This window comes from Bombyx mori, chromosome 13, assembly GCF_030269925.1.
Source record: "Bombyx mori chromosome 13, ASM3026992v2".
NCBI lineage: Eukaryota > Metazoa > Arthropoda > Insecta > Lepidoptera > Bombycidae > Bombyx > Bombyx mori.
The window spans coordinates 4,862,218-4,881,856 of NC_085119.1; the positions used below are offsets into that span (position 1 = coordinate 4,862,218).

The 19,639-nt window shown below is 36.1% G+C and overlaps 1 protein-coding gene and 1 long non-coding RNA gene across 5 annotated transcripts in view; both read left to right on the plus strand.

The window, feature by feature from the left end:
• Positions 1 to 1,788: 1,788 nt before the first annotated feature.
• Positions 1,789 to 9,573, plus strand: LOC101743787 (uncharacterized). 4 transcript variants are annotated; one of them, XR_009974630.1, is made up of 3 exons: positions 1,789 to 1,803; positions 7,957 to 8,228; positions 9,174 to 9,573. It is a non-coding gene; the product is annotated as an uncharacterized LOC101743787 (long non-coding RNA). The 4 variants fall into 4 exon arrangements; XR_209845.4 differs by lacking the exon at positions 1,789 to 1,803 and adding an exon at positions 7,524 to 7,538 and having other exon boundaries at positions 7,852 to 8,228; XR_009974628.1 differs by lacking the exon at positions 1,789 to 1,803 and adding an exon at positions 7,524 to 7,538 and having other exon boundaries at positions 7,877 to 8,228.
• A 4,207-nt stretch (positions 9,574 to 13,780) lies between these two features.
• LOC101742641 (synaptotagmin-5) overlaps positions 13,781 to 19,639 on the plus strand; it is a 53,784-nt gene continuing 47,925 nt past the window's right edge. Inside the window, exons 1-2 of the mRNA XM_012691968.4 lie at positions 13,781 to 13,920; positions 14,513 to 14,808. Of these exons, the coding sequence (XP_012547422.1) occupies positions 13,917 to 13,920; positions 14,513 to 14,808 (300 nt within the window). The 5' untranslated portion in view covers positions 13,781 to 13,916. The remainder of the gene's footprint in view (positions 13,921 to 14,512; positions 14,809 to 19,639) is intronic.

Consider the following 19,639-nt stretch of genomic DNA (forward strand, 5'->3'; position numbering starts at 1 on the left):
AAGAAAAATAGCATTTTTATTCGCCAATAGATGTGGGGAAGAGTTGATTATTGAAAAGAGAATAAAACAACATTTTCTGAAAATAAATCGTAGCTAGATCGATTTATCGCCCCCGAAATCCCCTGTATACTAAATTTTATGAAAATCGTTGGAGCCGTTTCCGAGATTTTCAGAATAGGTATAATAATATATTAATATACAAGAATTGCTCGTTTAAAGGTATAAGATAATAACCTAAGTATTTTAACCTTCCATTTTAACAGATACCGCTGTGATTTGAAAATCGATCGAAACGGAAATGGGACTCGAAACGAGAGACAACGAGATACGAGACAAACATAAACAGCTAGCATCCAAGACAAGGCGATAAAAAATATGTGTGGTGTCGTAGGACATCGGATAGGAACGAAGTTCCTTATTATAAAAATATTAATTTTAAGTTCTCTTCGAAGCATAAATAATAATTATTCGGGTATACATTTTTTATTATGATTTTTTTATTTTTAAAAATAAACGCAACGGTCAACCACTCCGCAGTGCAATGGATGGAGCAGCCTCGCCCTGGGGGAACCGCCTGCATGATCACGGTATCCCCTACGCCTGGTGAGTATGATTTAGCAAGAGAAATACGAGAAATCTATCAACTGCGTAACATCTCGTTACCGCGATTCAGGAATTGTTGAATTTAGGTGCAGCGATATCTGTTGATAACAAACTAAATAGAAAAAATCTTACATTACGGACGTTTTTCCCGGTTAGGGTACCCCTCCGCATCGTCCCATAAGGAACTTCGTTCCAAAAAAATGTTTTTCGCATCTACCGAATGTGAAACGCACACATGGTGATCAAAGTCATTTTGTGAATGAAATAATTAATATTCCAGTCAGTGCTTGCAACACTTTAACTTTATATCGAATATTTAAAAACAGCGACGAATTGAAATTAAAGTGCTGTTCCTATATACCCATTCCAATAAAACTGACAGAGCGGACATCGGATGGGTCGCTGTCTCCCTAAATATATATCTATAGTCAGGTAGAAAATATCTCCGACTCAACAAAAGCCTGAACTTTTTTACGAGTAGGCAAACCTTTACTTTCCTATTAATAATTGCTTCCTTGGATCGCTGGTATCACCTCACACAGTCATTTTACTACTTCCCAATTATACCTCAAAGAACTGCTGTGTCATAATTTAAGTAAGCAATGCAAAATATCGAATTTGATGCCGGAGAATCGTTCAAGGAAACAACAATAATATTATAAATAGAACGTAACTCTTCGCATTTGACTTAATACCAGGAAATATTTCAGTATTCATGACAAGCTGGGAAATTATTATATTATTGCCAGAACATTGCTAATCATAACATAGCATTGCTAAATGATTTATGAAATTTAATGCAGTCAATTGTTTTCCTATTAGTACTACATTGTCAATTGCTCCTAGATTATGTGACGTGTTGTAACCACCACAGATAATACACTTAATATTTGACAGCAACCACTAAACTCCATTGGAGCATGGATTAAAAAAAAATTATACAAAAGTCTTAACTGTCATTACCTATTTGATTTTATAATTTTAGGTTTTAAATTAATTAAATAATTTTAGGTTTGGGGGAGGCCTATGGTCAACACTGGACGACTGTGGGCTGATACAAAAGAATAGAATAGGTGTAGAGTCGTTTAAGTAACAAGGTATTTGAAGCATGCGCACAACATAATCCAATTATATAACATTACCATAAGTTGGATTACACGGCTTTCTTCAATTCAACTCCGCTCGTAATAGGCCCTATTGGTAAATACGTCACGCACGCATCGTTACGTTTAGAGAATCCACCTTCCTTTCACTTACGAGGCATTTTAGGCCAACTTAACTCATACAGAACATAAATAACGTTTCTATGTGATGTGGATGATAATTTTTGAACAGGTTACAACTGACATTTTCTGTATTTTAAATTCTTTTATTTTATTTATCATAAAATTTCAATACACAACATGCACTGCGTGAAGTTACACATTAAAGAGATAAGATATTTATGTAATATTGTACACATATTTCGTAGTCACTTTAGTTTATACAAACCAAATGTATGCTATATAATGTTTTATAACATAATACAATATTAATAATGTGTGGTCGTCTTCCTTTTTGGAGTTTACTCCTTTAGAATCGATTTACATATATAGGCCCGGGGTATGAAAATTATGGGGACCAAAATCGTACTAGCATGTCACACGAAATGCGTTATGCGCCTGATTGGCTCCTGATTGCGTGATGCGTGCGCGCGCCAATCAGGAGCCAACGCGCGGCCGCGTTATCGCAGGTGACGCCGGGCTGCTGCGCCGGCAGTCCGCCACAAAGCCTCGTACTGATCGCGCGTTTCTCTCATTATTGTATTTTCATATATTTGTTAGTCGTTTGTTTTGTGTCTCGTTAATTTGTTAATAATCTGTAGTGTATCGTGTTGTCGTAATATAGAACTATTTCTCGTATTGTTTCGTTTAATTTTTTATATCCAGTAAACTCCAGTCGTGCGTCGGAGCGGACACACACACTTTTTTGGAGTTTACTACTCCTTTAGAATCGATTTACATATATAGGCCCGGGGTATGAAAATTATGGGGACCAAAATCGTACTAGCATGTCACACGAAATGCGTTATGCGCCTGATTGCGCATGTCACACGAAATGCGTTATCGCAGGTGACGCCGGGCTGCTGCGCCGGCAGTCCGCCACAAAGCCTCGTACTGATCGCGCGTTTCTCTCATTATTGTATTTTCATATATTTGTTAGTCGTTTGTTTTGTGTCTCGTTAATTTGTTAATAATCTGTAGTGTATCGTGTTGTCGTAATATAGAACTATTTCTCGTATTGTTTCGTTTAATTTTTTATATCCAGTAAACTCCAGTCGTGCGTCGGAGCGGACACACACACTTTTTTTTATTTTATTGCTTAGATGGATGGATGAGCTCAAAGCCCACCCGGTGTTAAGTGGCCCATACACATCTACAACATAAACGCGCCACCCACCTTAAGATATAAGTTCTAAGGTCTCAGAATAGTTACAACGGCTGCCCCACCCTTCAAACCGCATTACTGCTTCACGGCAGAAATAGGCGGGGTGGTGGTACCTACCCGTGCGGACTCACAAGTAGTCCTACCACCAGTAAGACAAACCAAATTCATGCTATATTTTATACAATAATACAATATGTGTGGTCGTCTTCCTAATCGGGTTTGTTAATCAACTTAACCTAATTACACTGTTTAGCGTAGGTAGCTAGCTTTATTATTATATACGTAAAATGTGTCTTAAGTCAACTTTACTAAATATCCTATATCAGTTATATTACTGTATTTATAATTCATTACATCTAAAACTGCGAAATAAAAATAACTGACACAAAATGTGACTGTAATCTTTTTATATTTCGATTTTAAAAAATAATTTTGTTTTGTTTTTCTTTCAATAAGTACATTTTTTCATTTTTTTAATTATTGTGTTTTTAGGGAGACGAGCTTACGGCCTACCTCATGGTTAGTGGTTACAGTCGCTCATGGACGTCAGCAATGCCAGAGGGACAGCCAGGCCTGCCTACCGTCATACTTGATAACGCCATAAAGTATTCTTTTTTTATTGCTTATGTGGGTGGATGAGCTCACAGCCCACCTGGTGTTAAGTATTACTGAAGCCCATAGACATCTATCTACAACGTAAATGACGCCACCCACCTTGAGATTTGAGTTCTAAGGTCTCAGTATAATTACAATGGCTACCTCAACCTTCAAACCGAAACGCATTACTGCTTCACGGCAGAAATAGGCGGGGCGGTGGTACCTACCCGTGCGAACTCACAAGAGGTCCTACCACCAGTAATTACGCAAATTATAATTTTGTGGTTTGATTTTTATTACACGATGTTATTCCTTCACCGTGGAAGTCAATCGTGAACATTTGTCAAGTTCGTATTTCATTAGAAAAATTGATACCCGCCTGCGGGATTCGAACACCGGTGCATCGTTAAATACGAATGCACCGGACGTCTTATCCTTTAGGCCACGACGACTTTAAATGACCCACATTTGCATTAAAATATGAATATTGAGCCTCAATTCTATGCAGAGTTGTCCTATTTCATCAATGTAGTCGAAATCAATTTAATATGCATTATTACACATACATTATACACTCTCGGTGCCGTTAGGCCTCTCAAGCACCGGTCACCGTCCTCGTGAGTTCAATGAGCGAACTAACCCATAGACACAGCCCACTGAGTTTCTCGCCTGATCTTCTCAGCAGGTCGCGATTCCAATCCGGTGGTAGATTCTACGAAGCACTGCTCTTACTGGGGCTATTGTTAGCAAATTCTCTTAGGCTGAGCCCGTGAGCTCACCTACCCGTTCGGGCGTAGCTAGAATAGCCTCTTAGGCCAAAAGCGAATAGTTAGGGAAAAAATATGAAGTTTAAATGGGATCCCATCTCACACGTAAAAAAAACAGTCGAATTATAAACCTTTTTTCTTTATACATAACTTCATATATAACTATAGCTATACTGAGACCTTAGAACTTATATCTCAAGGTGGGTGGCGCATTTACGTTGTAGTATGGGATCCAATAACCACTTAACACCAGGTGGGCTGTGAGCTCGTCCACCCATCTAAGCAATAAAAAAAAAGAAAAAAAGTCGTTTAGAAAGATAAAAATGTATATTTGGAGTCGTGACTTTATTTAAAAAATCTCATTCTTCCATAGCGTATTCACACCAAGCACTTGACCTACTTTAAAGAACACAGGTTACTATGTTACACGACACCTCTTGAAGTAAAACAAAAGACCTCGAGACTGTGTTGGAACATTTTCCAGCTCACTTGATCAATGTGACTTCGATGTGCCCTTTATCAAGAAATGGGTCTTAAAACCTTCGCTTTTACTCCGCTTCACAATATATTATTCCTTTTCAAATCGATCTCCTAACGTCTAGTAGATCGTAAGCTCATTTATCCAGATAGAGCAATAATAAAGTAATAGAGTAAATCTGAAAAATGGAGGCCAATTTCTGTTGTAACTACCCTATAAACTATCGATATATCAATTCCATCATTTGTCGTTGATTCTGATAGCATTATAGGATCCGCACCTTATTTTTTTTAAGTAAAAGCTTACCAAATCTAGAATAATTAAACGTGGTAGCTATCGTATCCCACTGTAAATGAATAACTTCATTTCAAGAGTCTATTTATTACTATTGTGAACACATTCATTTACTCGTCAACCGAAATAAAATATTTAGGTGTAGCATTTGTAAAATTTATTTTTATTGCTCTAGATCAAAAAATATAATTACTCTTTATTAATGAAAAGACGAAAGATCCCGCCAAAACAAATCTTTCACGTCAAATGTGAATTTCAAAGGGAAACGCAATATTTTCGGTTGTGTGACATGTTTTATTACGTTTATTGAGGTCTTTTCACTGCAGATCCAAACGTGTATTAACAGAGGCTTATTGATCACGTGTCATCTGTAAACGACGCCCCAACGTGGAAAAAGGAAACGAAATCGCTGGACGTGGCTTCCCGAGTCCTTCTAAAAGTTCCATTAATTTTTTATAATTTTCTACCATTGTGTTATTGTGTTCAATCTCATCCACCACACACGAATTGATGTAATCTTAAAATTATTTTTATTTCATTCCACATCGATATCATTCCTATTAATTTCATTTAGTTAATTCACTAATTAATTTATTATTATTAATTAAGTTCACTTCATTCAATTTTATTTCAATCATATTCAACAATACAACTGAATGCTGATACTGTTGACAGAACTTTTGGCGGGAACAAGAGAAGCGAAGTTGTGTGGATTGTTTTATTTTATTAATTTAGTGTTTCATTGGTGTTATACCTGTAAAATGGGGCGATTAGGGACAAATTCCAACTTTATGACCAATTTTAAGGTAGTTGTTGATGTATATAATGCTATATCAGGATCAAAATGATTGAGTCTTAGGGGCATCTTTGTTGTCCAATTTAAAATTATGCAACTAGCATTCCAGTTTAAGCAAAAAATGCAAAAATAGGTGTAATCCCTATTTACCCGGAAATTGCGGTTAATTGGGACGAAATGAGAAATTTGCTAGGGTTGGCACTACTTTTATTTTTATATATAGTTTTAATTTATTTATTTATTTAGTTGCACCAACAAAGTGATAATCAATAAAAAAAAATTAAAAACTGACAAAAGTACATGGTAGATGTCACCTTAATTATAGGTGCAATCGACAGTGCATTAACAACAAAATATATATATAGTGAGCTTTCTTAGAAACGGTTTATATTTCTCCGTTCTTGGTAAGTACTTAGGGGCTGATATTTCTATCTGGGTTAAGAGATTAGGTGTGTCGGTTATTGCATGGATTAATCAGATGAATACCCCCCACTCTGAACAAATATTAAATATTTTATTATGTATTACTTAGACATTTTTGTCCACCTTGAGATTTCATTGTTCTTGTTACATGTCTGTGCAAAATCAACTTACTTATATTAAATTGCTTATCTATTTCAACTAAAGACTTGTTCCCAATTTCATAGGCTTCTATTGCTGTTTTTAATATTAAGGGATCATATCTCAAGGTTTTGCACTCTTTGATACGTACACGCAAGGCATATCTAAAAATAGAAAACAATACATAACTGATAATATAAATATTTACCAAACAATAAAATAACACATTGATAATTTTGAATAAAAGTTCTAGACAAAAACATCATGAATAAACCAGATTTTTACCAACAAATTTAAAAAATATTGTTATAACTACTTAGACAACCCTACAAACCTGTACCTATTTGTACTTAGGTCGTTTCCATTTCACGTATTGTCATCCCAATTGACCCCTTTTTCGTTGTTATTTATACCTAAGACGTCCCCAATATCCCCAAAACAGCAGATTTTTACATGTATTTTTATTTTATCAAATACATTAAAACCAATAACAACTGAGACTTACCTTTAATATATATGCTGATTCAAGCACTAAATAACGTTTATAAATCACAGTCGTCTTCTATTATTATCAAATAAATAAAAGAGAGCAAAGTTTCTAGCACTAAAATAATTACAACCACAGGAAGTTAATTAGAAACGCGATTTTTTTTAAGTTAGCAGCTATTATCATGCATATTCAGAGTTGTTTTGTCAACTTTCAACATTCTACTATTAAACTACAAAAAATGGAAGATTTTGCAACGAATATAAAACTTATATTGAGCGTCGAAAGATTTTCCCGGTTTTTTCCCGATTCGCCTCTCAATCCCTAATCGCCCCATTTTACGGTACTTGTAATAACTGTTTATTATCTGTTTAACATCTGTCAAAATGCACAAATGAGTCGACTAGTATCAAAGCCGGCAATGTGACTTTTGGACAATTATTGGTAAATCAGAAAAACGAATTATTGACTTTGTATTCCATTGGCAGCCACAAAACTCTTCTGAACGACATCTTAGATAAATAACAGGTTAAGTATTAACCTTTATTTAATGCAGGTTTTGAACCGTATTCTTTGAAGGAGACGATTATATTCAAATCAATCTGTATTGACATATCAATAACATTTTCTTGTTCAAATGCACAGATTGCCACCTTTGATAATAGACGACTCAAATATCGAATAAAATAAACAGAATCGCCGTGCATTGTTTCTCGTGGTCTTCCAAAAAGTCCATTGCAGTCTCAGTAAATAACCACCGTTACGGATATTTTATTTTCTTCTCAATTGATTACAGTTTCAAATAAATCAACTTCATCTAATTTATTTCAAATCATTTTAGCTCTTTAATTATTTTCATACAACAGATTAAATGAAGATTTACTATAAAGTATGATACCTTCGCCTTTCCTGTTAGGAAAATTAAACTAGTACTAAATTTTGACAGTTGAAGACAGTTCCAAATTTTGACAATGAAAGTAGAAATTCTGCAGCAAATTCAAAATAAAATCATAAATTTTCGTCCCATTCATTACCTAATATTATACAAAACATAAACGTGAAGTGAAATGAAAGAAGTAACAGCAGCACCTCGTGACTGCTTAGCCTGCAGAATTGTTGGATCAGTAGGTCTTATCGGAATTGGAGGCTATTTGGCCAATTGCTCATGGAAACAAAAAACCATCCTCGGGAAATACGCAATGTCTTTTGGCTCTTTTGGTTAGTATGATTTAAAAAATCTAAAAGATAAAAACTCATCATCATTCTCCTGTCCTTCTCCCAGTTATCTGGGGTCAGTACCTCTTACACATATTGCCTTTCACGCAAACCATCCATTTGTTCTTATGTCTCTGCCTCTAAAGCCTTCCATTCATAGTTATAACTCTCTTATCAACCTCATTGACATTTTATCTCATCACATGTACATATCATCCCATACGCGCAATTCTCAACTTGTCGGTCACAGGTGCCACTGTGAGACTTCCTCTAACATATACCATATACCACCACAAGCGTGCGGGTGCCTAAGAATACCCCTAACCCAAACTTAGCTCATGGGTGTCATAGAAGGCGACTAAGAGCCAAAACCTGATCAAAGCCAATACAACTAAGGCTCAAGGTCAACAAAAGCATTCCCAAAGAGGGTTGAAGTCAGGCAGGCGGCCAGTCATAAAAATTCTGCCAAAACTTAGAGCAAGTTAAAAGATAAAAACTATAAACATTAATAATTTTATAATGTTGTACATTATCCCAGTAAATTACAATAGAAATTTATACAATATTGGCTCCTATGTTGTGTAACATAGAAAAAAACTAAGTCGAAGAAGCACATAGTACTAATGAATTTAAGGAACGGGTTCTTCTTGAAATTAATGAGAATAAGTTTTGAATATTTTATCTTAAATTTTAACAGTCTTTACATAATTAGTGCAGCATTGTATTGATGGGAATGTTATGACCTGTGACAATTGTTAGTACCACTACCTGACTTTTTCTACTTCATCTGATTGCTAAAATGCTAATAACACGCAGACTCCAACCAAATTTTTGGTCGACAGCACTATTCTAGTTCTGGTATTTATTTAATGGGTATCAGATTTTTAATATTAACATTAAATTGGACTGATAATCAAAAATTTTTAGATCTGTAATTGTATTTTTCAGGTTTCATTTGCCTTGGAATAGCGAGGTACAAGCAAACATTCCCATTTCACAAAAAACCTGCGGAAATCTGAATGAGGCTATTATTTTGTAAATATTGTATGAAGGTGTGAATTAGTGTATTTAAAAATAAGTGAAGGATTGAATTAAGTTAACAATGAAGATGCACAATGTCATTTGTATTAAAAAGTGATTACGTAGTAACGCCATCTCTTGACACTTCAAGTAATCAAATTGCCGTTCAAAATCCTGAAACCAAACCCGAATGGGTACACAAATTAATCAGAGATGGCGACCTATTACATTAAGTATAAATGTTATTTCTTTACAATTGCATGTAAATTTGCCTCATAACGATAACGATTATATGTAAACAATAAAAAATATTATTATAGTCAAGTGATACTGTTGTTTTAATTACTTATCACACAGAAAATATTTTGAATCAACAATAAAAATCATACTTTTTAGAGGACACTATTGGTCATTAGAAAGTTTGAATCTAGCTGAACGCACTGTTCACTTTCTTTTCTCGCTAGTCCTCAATACCTTGTGTAGTGTGAATCCATTGATGAATATGGTCCGTCTAGGGCTAGACTATAGATAGGCATTCTCTTTTTTTTTTCAGCCTGTTACAACTTTTGATCAGCTAAAATATTGAACAGCAAATGAATAAAAAAAATTTTTTTTTCTACCTATACTAGTAACCTCGAGGAGTAATTCTAGATTCACCGGGCTAGTAGGTGAGCTCACAGGGCTCAAACCGGGAGCTGTTGCTAACACTGACCCTAGCAAGAGCAGTGCTTCGCAGAATCTACCACCGGATCGGAAACGCGACCATATGAGAAGATCCGGCGAGAAACTGGGCTGTGTCTATGGGTTAATTTACTCGCCGAGCCATTTGTAGCAAGCGACGGGTTCGGCGAGGACGGTGACCGGTGCTTGAGGTACCTAAAAGCACCGTTAATGGATCGGGAGGATCCGTAATGACGTGTTTAATTCAAAATCAATATTGAATCTGATCATATCTTATAGCTAAAAACATAATAAACAGCGATACCTATATTTTTTTATTAGTATAAATGAACCGCTTATGTTATATCGATACAAGTCACAAATTTTCGGCCTGGCATTGCTGACGTCCATGGGCGACGGTAACCGCTCACCATCCGGTGGACTGTATGCTCTCTGCCTCCAAGGACAATAAAAAAATCTGACTGCCGTTGACCCATCATAAAGCATGAAGACAAAATCTCTATTGTACTAAATATCGGCTGCCCCATCCTTCGAAACGGCTTCGCGGCAGATATAGCCATCTTTGTATCCTTGACGTATTTCTTTGTTTTTCAATCTGATTTAATCTGATCTGACTCGCGTAATACATAAAAAGAACACAGTTTAAATGATCCAATCCGGGCGTAGATTCAGCAAAGCTCTGTTCTTGATAGGACAGATGTTCGAAAATTATCCCAGGTTGAGCCTGAGCACTTAGCAAAACGAAATGACAATAGATGGAGTCGGACAGAGATTTGATGGTGGCCGAAATTGGTGGGTGAGGTAGTGGTACCAGAATCTCGGCACGACCGGGCCGATAAGATATTTGGGACGACGTAGATGAGAATGGCGGGCGTTCAAACATTATGGCATAAAAAAAGGCGATTACTATGCCCAGCAATGTGTACCGAAGGGCTGAAGATGCTAAGCCCCGTAAGCCCGCCCACCAACTAAGTTGAATCCAGAGTAGCCCCTCGAGGCCAATGGCAGATAGGTAGATAAAAAAGATTCAAAACATTTGAATATTTGCAAACAAATAGCTTTTTTTGAACAATATATTTTTCCTTTATGGAGTTAGTTGATTGTGAGCACAGCCGGTTCTACATCATGCTACAGCTACGGTAGTACGCCAAAACTACATCGGCAGTCCTAATAATGTCTCTTGGTTTGGGTCAGACACCGCGTCCAGTGACAATCTTATTCTATATAATATTATTTATTGTTAAAACGTAATTTTGTGTTTGTACTTTTAATTTTTCTTGTTAAAAAATATGATGTACATTATTGATATGGTTTTAATGAATGGACTATTAAAAACCTTTGTTATTCTCTGCGACCACGATATTGTGTCAATCAGTGGGTATTTAGAAAAAAATGGAATCTCAGAATTTGAAGTTCGGCATAATAAGTGACATTGGACGTTACATACCTATACATCGGGCGTCTTTCTCATTGAACACATACTCTCACCTTAATCCGTTACCTTTTTTGCCAATCTATCCTTATAAAAACGTATATGCCTACTGGTGGTAGCATTTTGTGAGCTCGTATTGGTAGGTACCACTTCATCATAGTCTGTTACTCTTGGCAGAGCAGTCGTAGTCATGTGGAATCCTTAAAGCCTTGACAGCTGTTCTCCATAGTTCGCGAACTGAAGCTTGGCACACTCACCTGTGTCTGATGTCTATAGTTTCCGCTAATCACTCAACACCAGATTGATCGAGAACTTGTCCACTCATGCAAACGATACAAAAAAATGTACTCACTTTAATTCCCATCTAACACACTAATCTCTAATTGACACTAAAATAGATCGTATTTTTAGTGTCATAAGAACATTGTAGGACAGAAAATCGTTTGTCGTATCACAAATGACCGTGATTTCGTCGTGTTTCGCATTCCGTGTCGTTAAGTAATGGATGTGGCGCAGTGCCTTGCACGCGATTGCTTCGACGCAATAAAGACAACATCTAATTGTTGTAGGAATCTTTGCGAGTTCGATGTTTTATAGAAGTGTCTGGTTGTTTCGTTTTGTTCATTTTTCGTTGGACAATGTCGATTCTTATCATGTATTTGCTATAAATACGTAACTTATAATTCGATCTTAAAGTTAAAAAGTGTATTTATTTAATTTAAATGTTATTTTACAAAAACACGTAAGGTTAATTTTATTATAGTTATTCTACTCAGGATCTTAGGCCAAAGTATTAATATTAAATCTTTAAGTTGATCAAAGTAGTGTTAAAAGATTACGTATAAGATACGGTCAAGTCCATAAAAAAAGAGAGGAGCTTTTTTTAGAGGGGCTTAAAATCGCGTAAAATTCTTCTATGCAAACATTTTCGAATTCTTATACTTTCAAATTGCTTAAGAACTAATTGCATCTAGAGGCCTACTTTTTAAATGCAATCAACATCAGTATCACTTGCACCTCATATTAAGTGATTCCTGCAACCCACTGATAGATACGCCAGCGTCTTTTCTGTACTATTGCTGATGCATGAGTGGCGCTGACTACTTACAATCAGGTAGGCCGTAATCTTGTCTACTTAATGTGAATGCCGGCACCCGATTAGCAATGTGGCTGTGATGGTAGCTAACATAAAACAAAAGATATTTGATAAATTCCTGAATCACGCTAACAAGTTTCAAGATAAATATGCCTATACATGTTTCGAATATTCACATTTTCTATCAAACAATTTCGCTCGCACGAAGTATTGCCCCTTGGTCATTGCCTCTAAAAACTTTTTAATTGTATAGTTAAACGGGTATGCGACTCTTAAAATCGGAACACATGATTAATTCGCAGCAGAAATAGGCAGTCAATGATATCAATCACTGCGTGTTCATTGAAGTTTTATTTTTTTCCAGTAGATCAACAGAAGGACTCTCGGTACGATGATGCAGATAGATAAATTTCTGAATTGAATGTATTGTATGAAATAACATATGAAATAATGTAACGATTGCAACTATACTTTTTGAACCCCAGTTCAGGCTTGTCTCACTACAGAAGTACACACTGTGATGGTATCATGCAATCATCAAACAACAATAATAATATTGCTTAGAGTTTTGAATAAATATATGATTATAATACCTGCGTCTTCATCTTGCATTTAATTTCAATCAATCACTTAATCAATGAGTGGTTTATCCTGAACTTTTAAGACTATTTATTTAATTTTTGAACGTTTTACAGAACACTTCTCAGTTCAGTGTGAATCTTGACAAAGGCCTCTAACATCTTCCATTGTTGTCTGTCTTTAGCAACCCTCATCCAGTTAGGACTGGCCGTCAACTTAACCTCATCCTCCCAGCTCATCCCTTGCCTTCTTCTACTCCTTTGACCGTCTCTAAGGTACCATCCGGTGATAATTTTATGCTTTGCGTTTAATTTATATATTTTAAAACAATCGAAGTTTCCTATTGTTTTAACGTTTTGTTCGGTTCGAAGAAATGTGTCTCTGGCCGCGTTCTTCTAAGCCAAACATACACCTTAGTACTTCATAGTTCATAGTGACAAAGGCCTCTAACATTTTCCATTGTTGTCTGTCTTTAGCAACCCTCCTCCAGTTAGGACTGGCCGTCAACTTTACCTCATCCTCCCAGCTTATCCCTTGCCTTCCTCTATTCCTTTAACCGTCTCTAAGCTACCACCGGGTAATAATTTGTTGCTTTGCGTTAAATTAATTTATTTTAAAACAATCGAAGTTTCCTATTGTTTTAACGGTTTGTTTGGTTCGAAGAAATGTGTCTCTGGCCGCGTTCTCCTAAGCCAAACATACACCTTAGTACTGTAACAAAATTCTCGACTCAGATCACGAAGTAGCGTCGGGGTAAACAAGTCGCGTTAATGATAAGGCAAACGACGCCGCCGCCCAGTCGCGCGCGCCCTCCCGCCCTAGGCACGTCTCTGCTAAGCATCAAGAAGAGCAGATTTTATTTTTTTAAATATTATTTCTCTCGATGGGTAAGTACATTTTAATTAACATTTAATAGATTTATTGATCGATTTAAAAAAAAAACATGTCAAAAAATTTGTACATTACAGAAACCTTTAGTTAGCATGCGATAAAACTTTTTATTGTTATAAACAATACACTGTATATAAATATGTATGTACGAGTTTATACCTATTGGTCATTGTGTTCATGTTGTAAAATATTAATGTTAATCTGTTGCTTGCTGTCAATATGCTCAAGTTCCGGCTCGCCTTCCGATCAAATATGCAAATACCTGTGGATTTTTAACCGATCTCGATCGACTTTGGTTGTCCAATTTCAGAAATATATACTTTCTTAAATTTTAACTGTATTGAAAAACTATTGGACCGGTGTTTTTTTTATTTGTTCTGCTTAATTCATTGTTATTGCCCTCGATCGATCAAAATTATCAGCAGCAACTTTAGTACGTGCACTATATTGTTAATTTTCAAAAATAAAAGCGATTTATCAACAAAAAAAAGTGAATTGCAAAAACAATGAGTAACGGCAAATCTAAAACGCGTGCAAGAGAACGGATCGATGTGACTATTACACGTAGCTAATTCTGTTATCTGACAGATAAGCCGTGGGCAGATCCACTCGCACCCGGCGGGACGCCATGGGAATACGATTACGAAGAAATTCACAAAAACTTCGAGACTACAACTATAGGAAGGGTAGCTAGACCTGAAGCCATGACAGCTCCGCGTGGGGTCCCCGCCTGGGACGAATACCATGGTAATGCGTTGAGCGCTGCTTTAGGAGCTGTGGGGGGCGCCACGACCGTACTACTGATTGTAGCCGTGGTTCTGATGTGGAGGAAGCCAAGACGACGGCAATTACCGCTCTTAGCGCCGATGGACATTGGACATAACGTAAGTTTATTTTTAATCAATCACAGTCTGAAGTATTTTCTAAAGAAAATCAAAACTCAAACGACATCACTGCGTATTTCAATACTTCACTGATTACGGAGAACTATGATCATTCTCAATGGGATAACTTTAAAAATCATGAAGGTAACGATTAATTGTACTAATATTTTTAAAAAACGCGCAATGTAAGTCGCTTAAAAATCAACTGGCGTCGGGTCAACGCACTGAAACGCTGCGGGGGGTGTCGACCAGCAGTCGAACTCGCAAAAAATAATTTTACTAAATCGACAAGTATTTATTATATACATATATCATCTTTTTGCATTAAAAGTGTACAATTTCCAAAAATATTCGAAATTGAGTTAATATGCGGAATCATTTGGTATCATGAGCAGTATATTTCTCATAAATACTGTCAAAAAGCGTAGTTTGGTTTTAGTTTTTGTTTTTTGTTTTGTTTTGACTACTATTAACAAAATCAATACATAATTTTATTTTACTTTAAAAGACAGATAATTTAACTGGTAAAAAATAAAAAATAAATGTTGCAAAGATGATTATTAATAAAAATATCACATGTTAAACTTTTAAAACACTCTCCTGTAAAATTAGTAAGTTTTGTGAGATTAAACAGTTTTAATGCGAGAAGATGATATATTTATTTGTTTAATAAGTATATACATATTTCAATTTATTTACGTTTGGCTGAGCATTGTGAATATTAGTTATGTATGGGTAGGACTTTCTTCGCTTTCGTTTTCGGGAACCTTACAGTATAGCCTACTACACTATGCTAACTTATTAAATAAAAACCGGCTTACAGTTAAAACAACTCAAAGCTGATATTAAAATAAAGATGGCCGACAATAAACACATAATTCGCAAGATCGCAAAAATCGCAATCATTTTGGTAAAGCATTTTTTTTTGGCGGATTGTATGATATTCGCCTGTCATAATCTTTAGCAGCACTTGTTGTTTATAAGCTGAACAAATTGTGAGGCAGGGAGGTTCGTCAAAAATCGAATTGAATAAATTATGTAGATGTTTATCGACAACCTCATTGGACGGTCTGTTTCCTTAAAGAAGATAATCTCATCAACATATTAAGCTATCGATTTTTAATAATTAAAACGTTTTCAACATATTGTACTCTATCTATAACGCCACAATGAAAACTTTTTAATTTATTGTATATTTTATTACATTTCATGTATTTATTTACATTGGCGGACTTAATGCCAGACGTAGTGCAGAGTAAATAGCGGTAGGTGAAATAAATTTTATATTAAATTACAAACACATACATAAATACATATAATGTTACATATAATAAATAATACATATAATATTTACTAGTCGAGCTCATTCTAAAACCGGGTGATACGTGGTGAGAACGATATCTGGATACGCACTGCGGATGAACGCACTGGTTCTAGGCAGTATGGCTCTACTGCAGCGGCTGGCGAAGCGATGGTAAAAAAATAAAAAAACATAACACAAAACACTTCCCATGGCACACACGGTACGGCCCTAATCTCTGTCTACTTTTACGGTTTAATCTCGCATTTTTATTTTCTAGTTTACTACATTTTACTGCAGTCTTTAGTCGTTCATGACCACGAAAGCTGTATAGTATTTCAAACGTCGGAAATAACGTATAATGACAACAAGTAACGCAAGATTCAACCTTAAAAGTAGTTTCAGATATGTCTTCGAGTCGCGAACATCGAAAAAACTAAAATATTATTAGCTTTTGTTGCAATAGTATATTTATAAGGTATATATAAAAAACGTAAAATCAAACCGTAAAAATAATTATAATTATTATGTATTATATTATGCTTCTTAACTTATTAACGTTGGCGTAAACAACACTATTCGCAAGAGTAGTGACTGAACTAAGAAAAAAACATGTGCCATACAAAGCATACATAATAACAGAGCGGGATAGAATAGATACATTAAACACATTAAAGCCTACTTAAGCTACTAATAATAATAAAAAACAACTATAATTTCTCGCGTTTTAACCATATCGAGCAAATTTTTATTATTATTAACCTTTTCCTTGTTTCTACGCGCTATAGAGATTTTTTTTATTTTTTTTTATTGATTAGATGGGTGGATGAGCTCACAGACCACCTGGTGTTAAGTGGTTACTAGAGCCCATAGATATCTACCACGTAAATGCGCCACCCACCTTGAGATAAGTTCTAAGGTCTCAAGTATAGTTACAAGTAGATATAAAGTTTTATAATTAAATTAAATACGCGAGCACAAAAATTAATTAAATACTAAACGAATCAAGAAAGTAGCAACCGACGGCCGGAATGCTGATTAAATTTTAGGTCACATCTTAGACGTTGACGTAGTAGCTAGGGAATTTTCCTTCATCCAGCCAGCAGATCTGCAACTTTATTTTTTTTTCTGCATTTCAATCAGAGTTTATCAAACTTTGTAGGATGGACAAATTTAGAAAGTATTAAAACAATTTAGTGACGTATCTAAATGACGCCATGTTCTTCGCATTGAATAGAAGTATTTTTCTTCAATACCATCGAATGTGAGTAGGCACTTTTCCCCCTAACTTTTTTTTAGTGCCTTTGCAGGCAGACGTGCATACGGCCCACCGGTTGGTGAGTGGTTACCGTCGCCCATCGATTCAGCAATGCCAGCGGCACAGCCAAGCCGGTGCCTACCGTTAAGTACTCTCCACAAGTCTCGTTTGATAAAGGACATTTACATAATGTCAACTGCTCCCGTCATCTTAAAACACCCTTAGTGTAATCAGTTTAATTCAAATCCACAAGCTTCGGCTGTCGTCTATCAGTCATTCAAGGTACCCTTTCGGTTCAGGTCAAGAGGTTGAGATATATATACATATAAATAAAATTGGAGTGTCTGTTTGTAATATTGAAATATCCGCTGTTTACTACATGCATATGAATATATATACGGTACATACACCAAAATATATTTTTTTTACAATTTTTGTCTGTCTGTCTATCTGTCTGTTTGTTTCGGCTAATCTCTGGAACGGCTGGACTGATTTTGACGATACTTTCACTGATAGGTAACTGATGATATAAGGAGTAATTTAGGTTTTTTTTAGACTAGCATCGCCCCGCAGCCTCACCCGCGGTACGAAAATAACCGCGAGTAACATCGCGGGACTCATCAATAATAAAATTTAATGTTTCCGAAGCGAAGCGAGGGCGGGTCGATAGTATTTCATAAATACTGAAGGATCCATGAGGATTTCAAAATTGATTATTGCCTCACTACATCGTACGCGCTCTCATTACACTGCGGTCACCCACAACACTTCGCTTGAAAGCCTCGAGAAATCTAATTATGTCTCTGAAAGTAATCTGCTTCCAGTAACATCCACATGGACCTATAATTATATCAGCGGCAGTATCGATCAATAATCTTTTATTATGACTACGATTGTTTATGTTTTACAACTAAACGTAAATTCAGTGCTTTGTTTTTTTTTTTCATTTACCATAGGTACTTTATTTTATTCTTGGTTAGAAGGATAAAGTAATACTCGTAGTTGGTGGCAATGTTTCGATTTCCCATATTGAGCACAATAAGGATAAAGAGAATTTAGATGTATTCTCAAATTTGCTTAAACTCTTTCACCTCGACCTCCTTGGTTCCATTGCGCTCATCCACAATGCGTTTTCAGGGACGATTTCTTCCACGCACCATTCGAGTGTAGAACGAACTCCTCGTTGGTTCTTCCTGAGCACCGTGCCGTGACCGTTTTTCAAACGTGAATGCGTAGCTAATTATAAATACAGAAACAAGTCTTCTTTCAATGGTAATAAGAAACTCAACTAAACTTTTTGCTGGTGGTACGACCTCTTGAGAGTCCGCACGGGTAGGTACCACCACCCTGCCTATTTCCGCCGTGAAGCAGTAATGCGTTTCGGTTTGAAGGGTGGGGCAGCCGTTGTAACTACACTGAGACCTTAGAACTTATATCTCAGGGTGGGTGGCGCTTTTACGTTGTAGATGTCTATAGGCCGAGTCACCACTTAACACCAGGTGGGCTGTGAGCTCGTCCACACATCTGAGCAATAAAAAAAACTTTAAAATCTAAGTCTTTTCAAGCCGCGTTTGAAGAATGACATGTCGTCACGCATCCGCTCAGGAAACAAGACAGGGAACTCATTAGTGATCACGTGGCTCATTAGTGAGCACGTGGCGAAAGTTATTGTTGGAGAAGCCCGTGAATGAACGCAATGTTTCGACGTAATTCAAATGAGCAGCTCTCTTAGAGATTAGAAGAGTATGTGTATGTAAGGAAAAAAGAATTATTTAATTATATATATATTATTTATATCAATATGATATAATCGTTATAAACAATAAAACAATAGAATCCAATAGGCCTTTATATCAAAGAAAAATAAGTAAATGTAGTAGATGGATGACTATGGAAGGGTAATTGAACGTGAATCAATGATTTTTAGTATTAGTTTGCATCAACCTTTTTTATTTGATTTCGTCTAGTTATTTTTTTATCGCTTACAAAGCTGAACGATCCCACGGATCACCTGGTGTTAAGTGGTTACCAAAGTCCATAGACATCAACAACGTAAAACGGCAGCTCCACCCTTTTGTTTTATTTTTTATGGCTTATATCGGTGGACCATCTCACAGTCCACCTGGTGTTAAGTGGTTACTGAAACCCATCTACATCGTAAATGCCGCCACCCTCCTTGAGATATAACTTCTAAGGTCTCAAGTATAGTTACTACGGCTACCCCACCTTTCAAACCGAAACGCATTACTGCTTAACGGCAGAAATAGACAGGG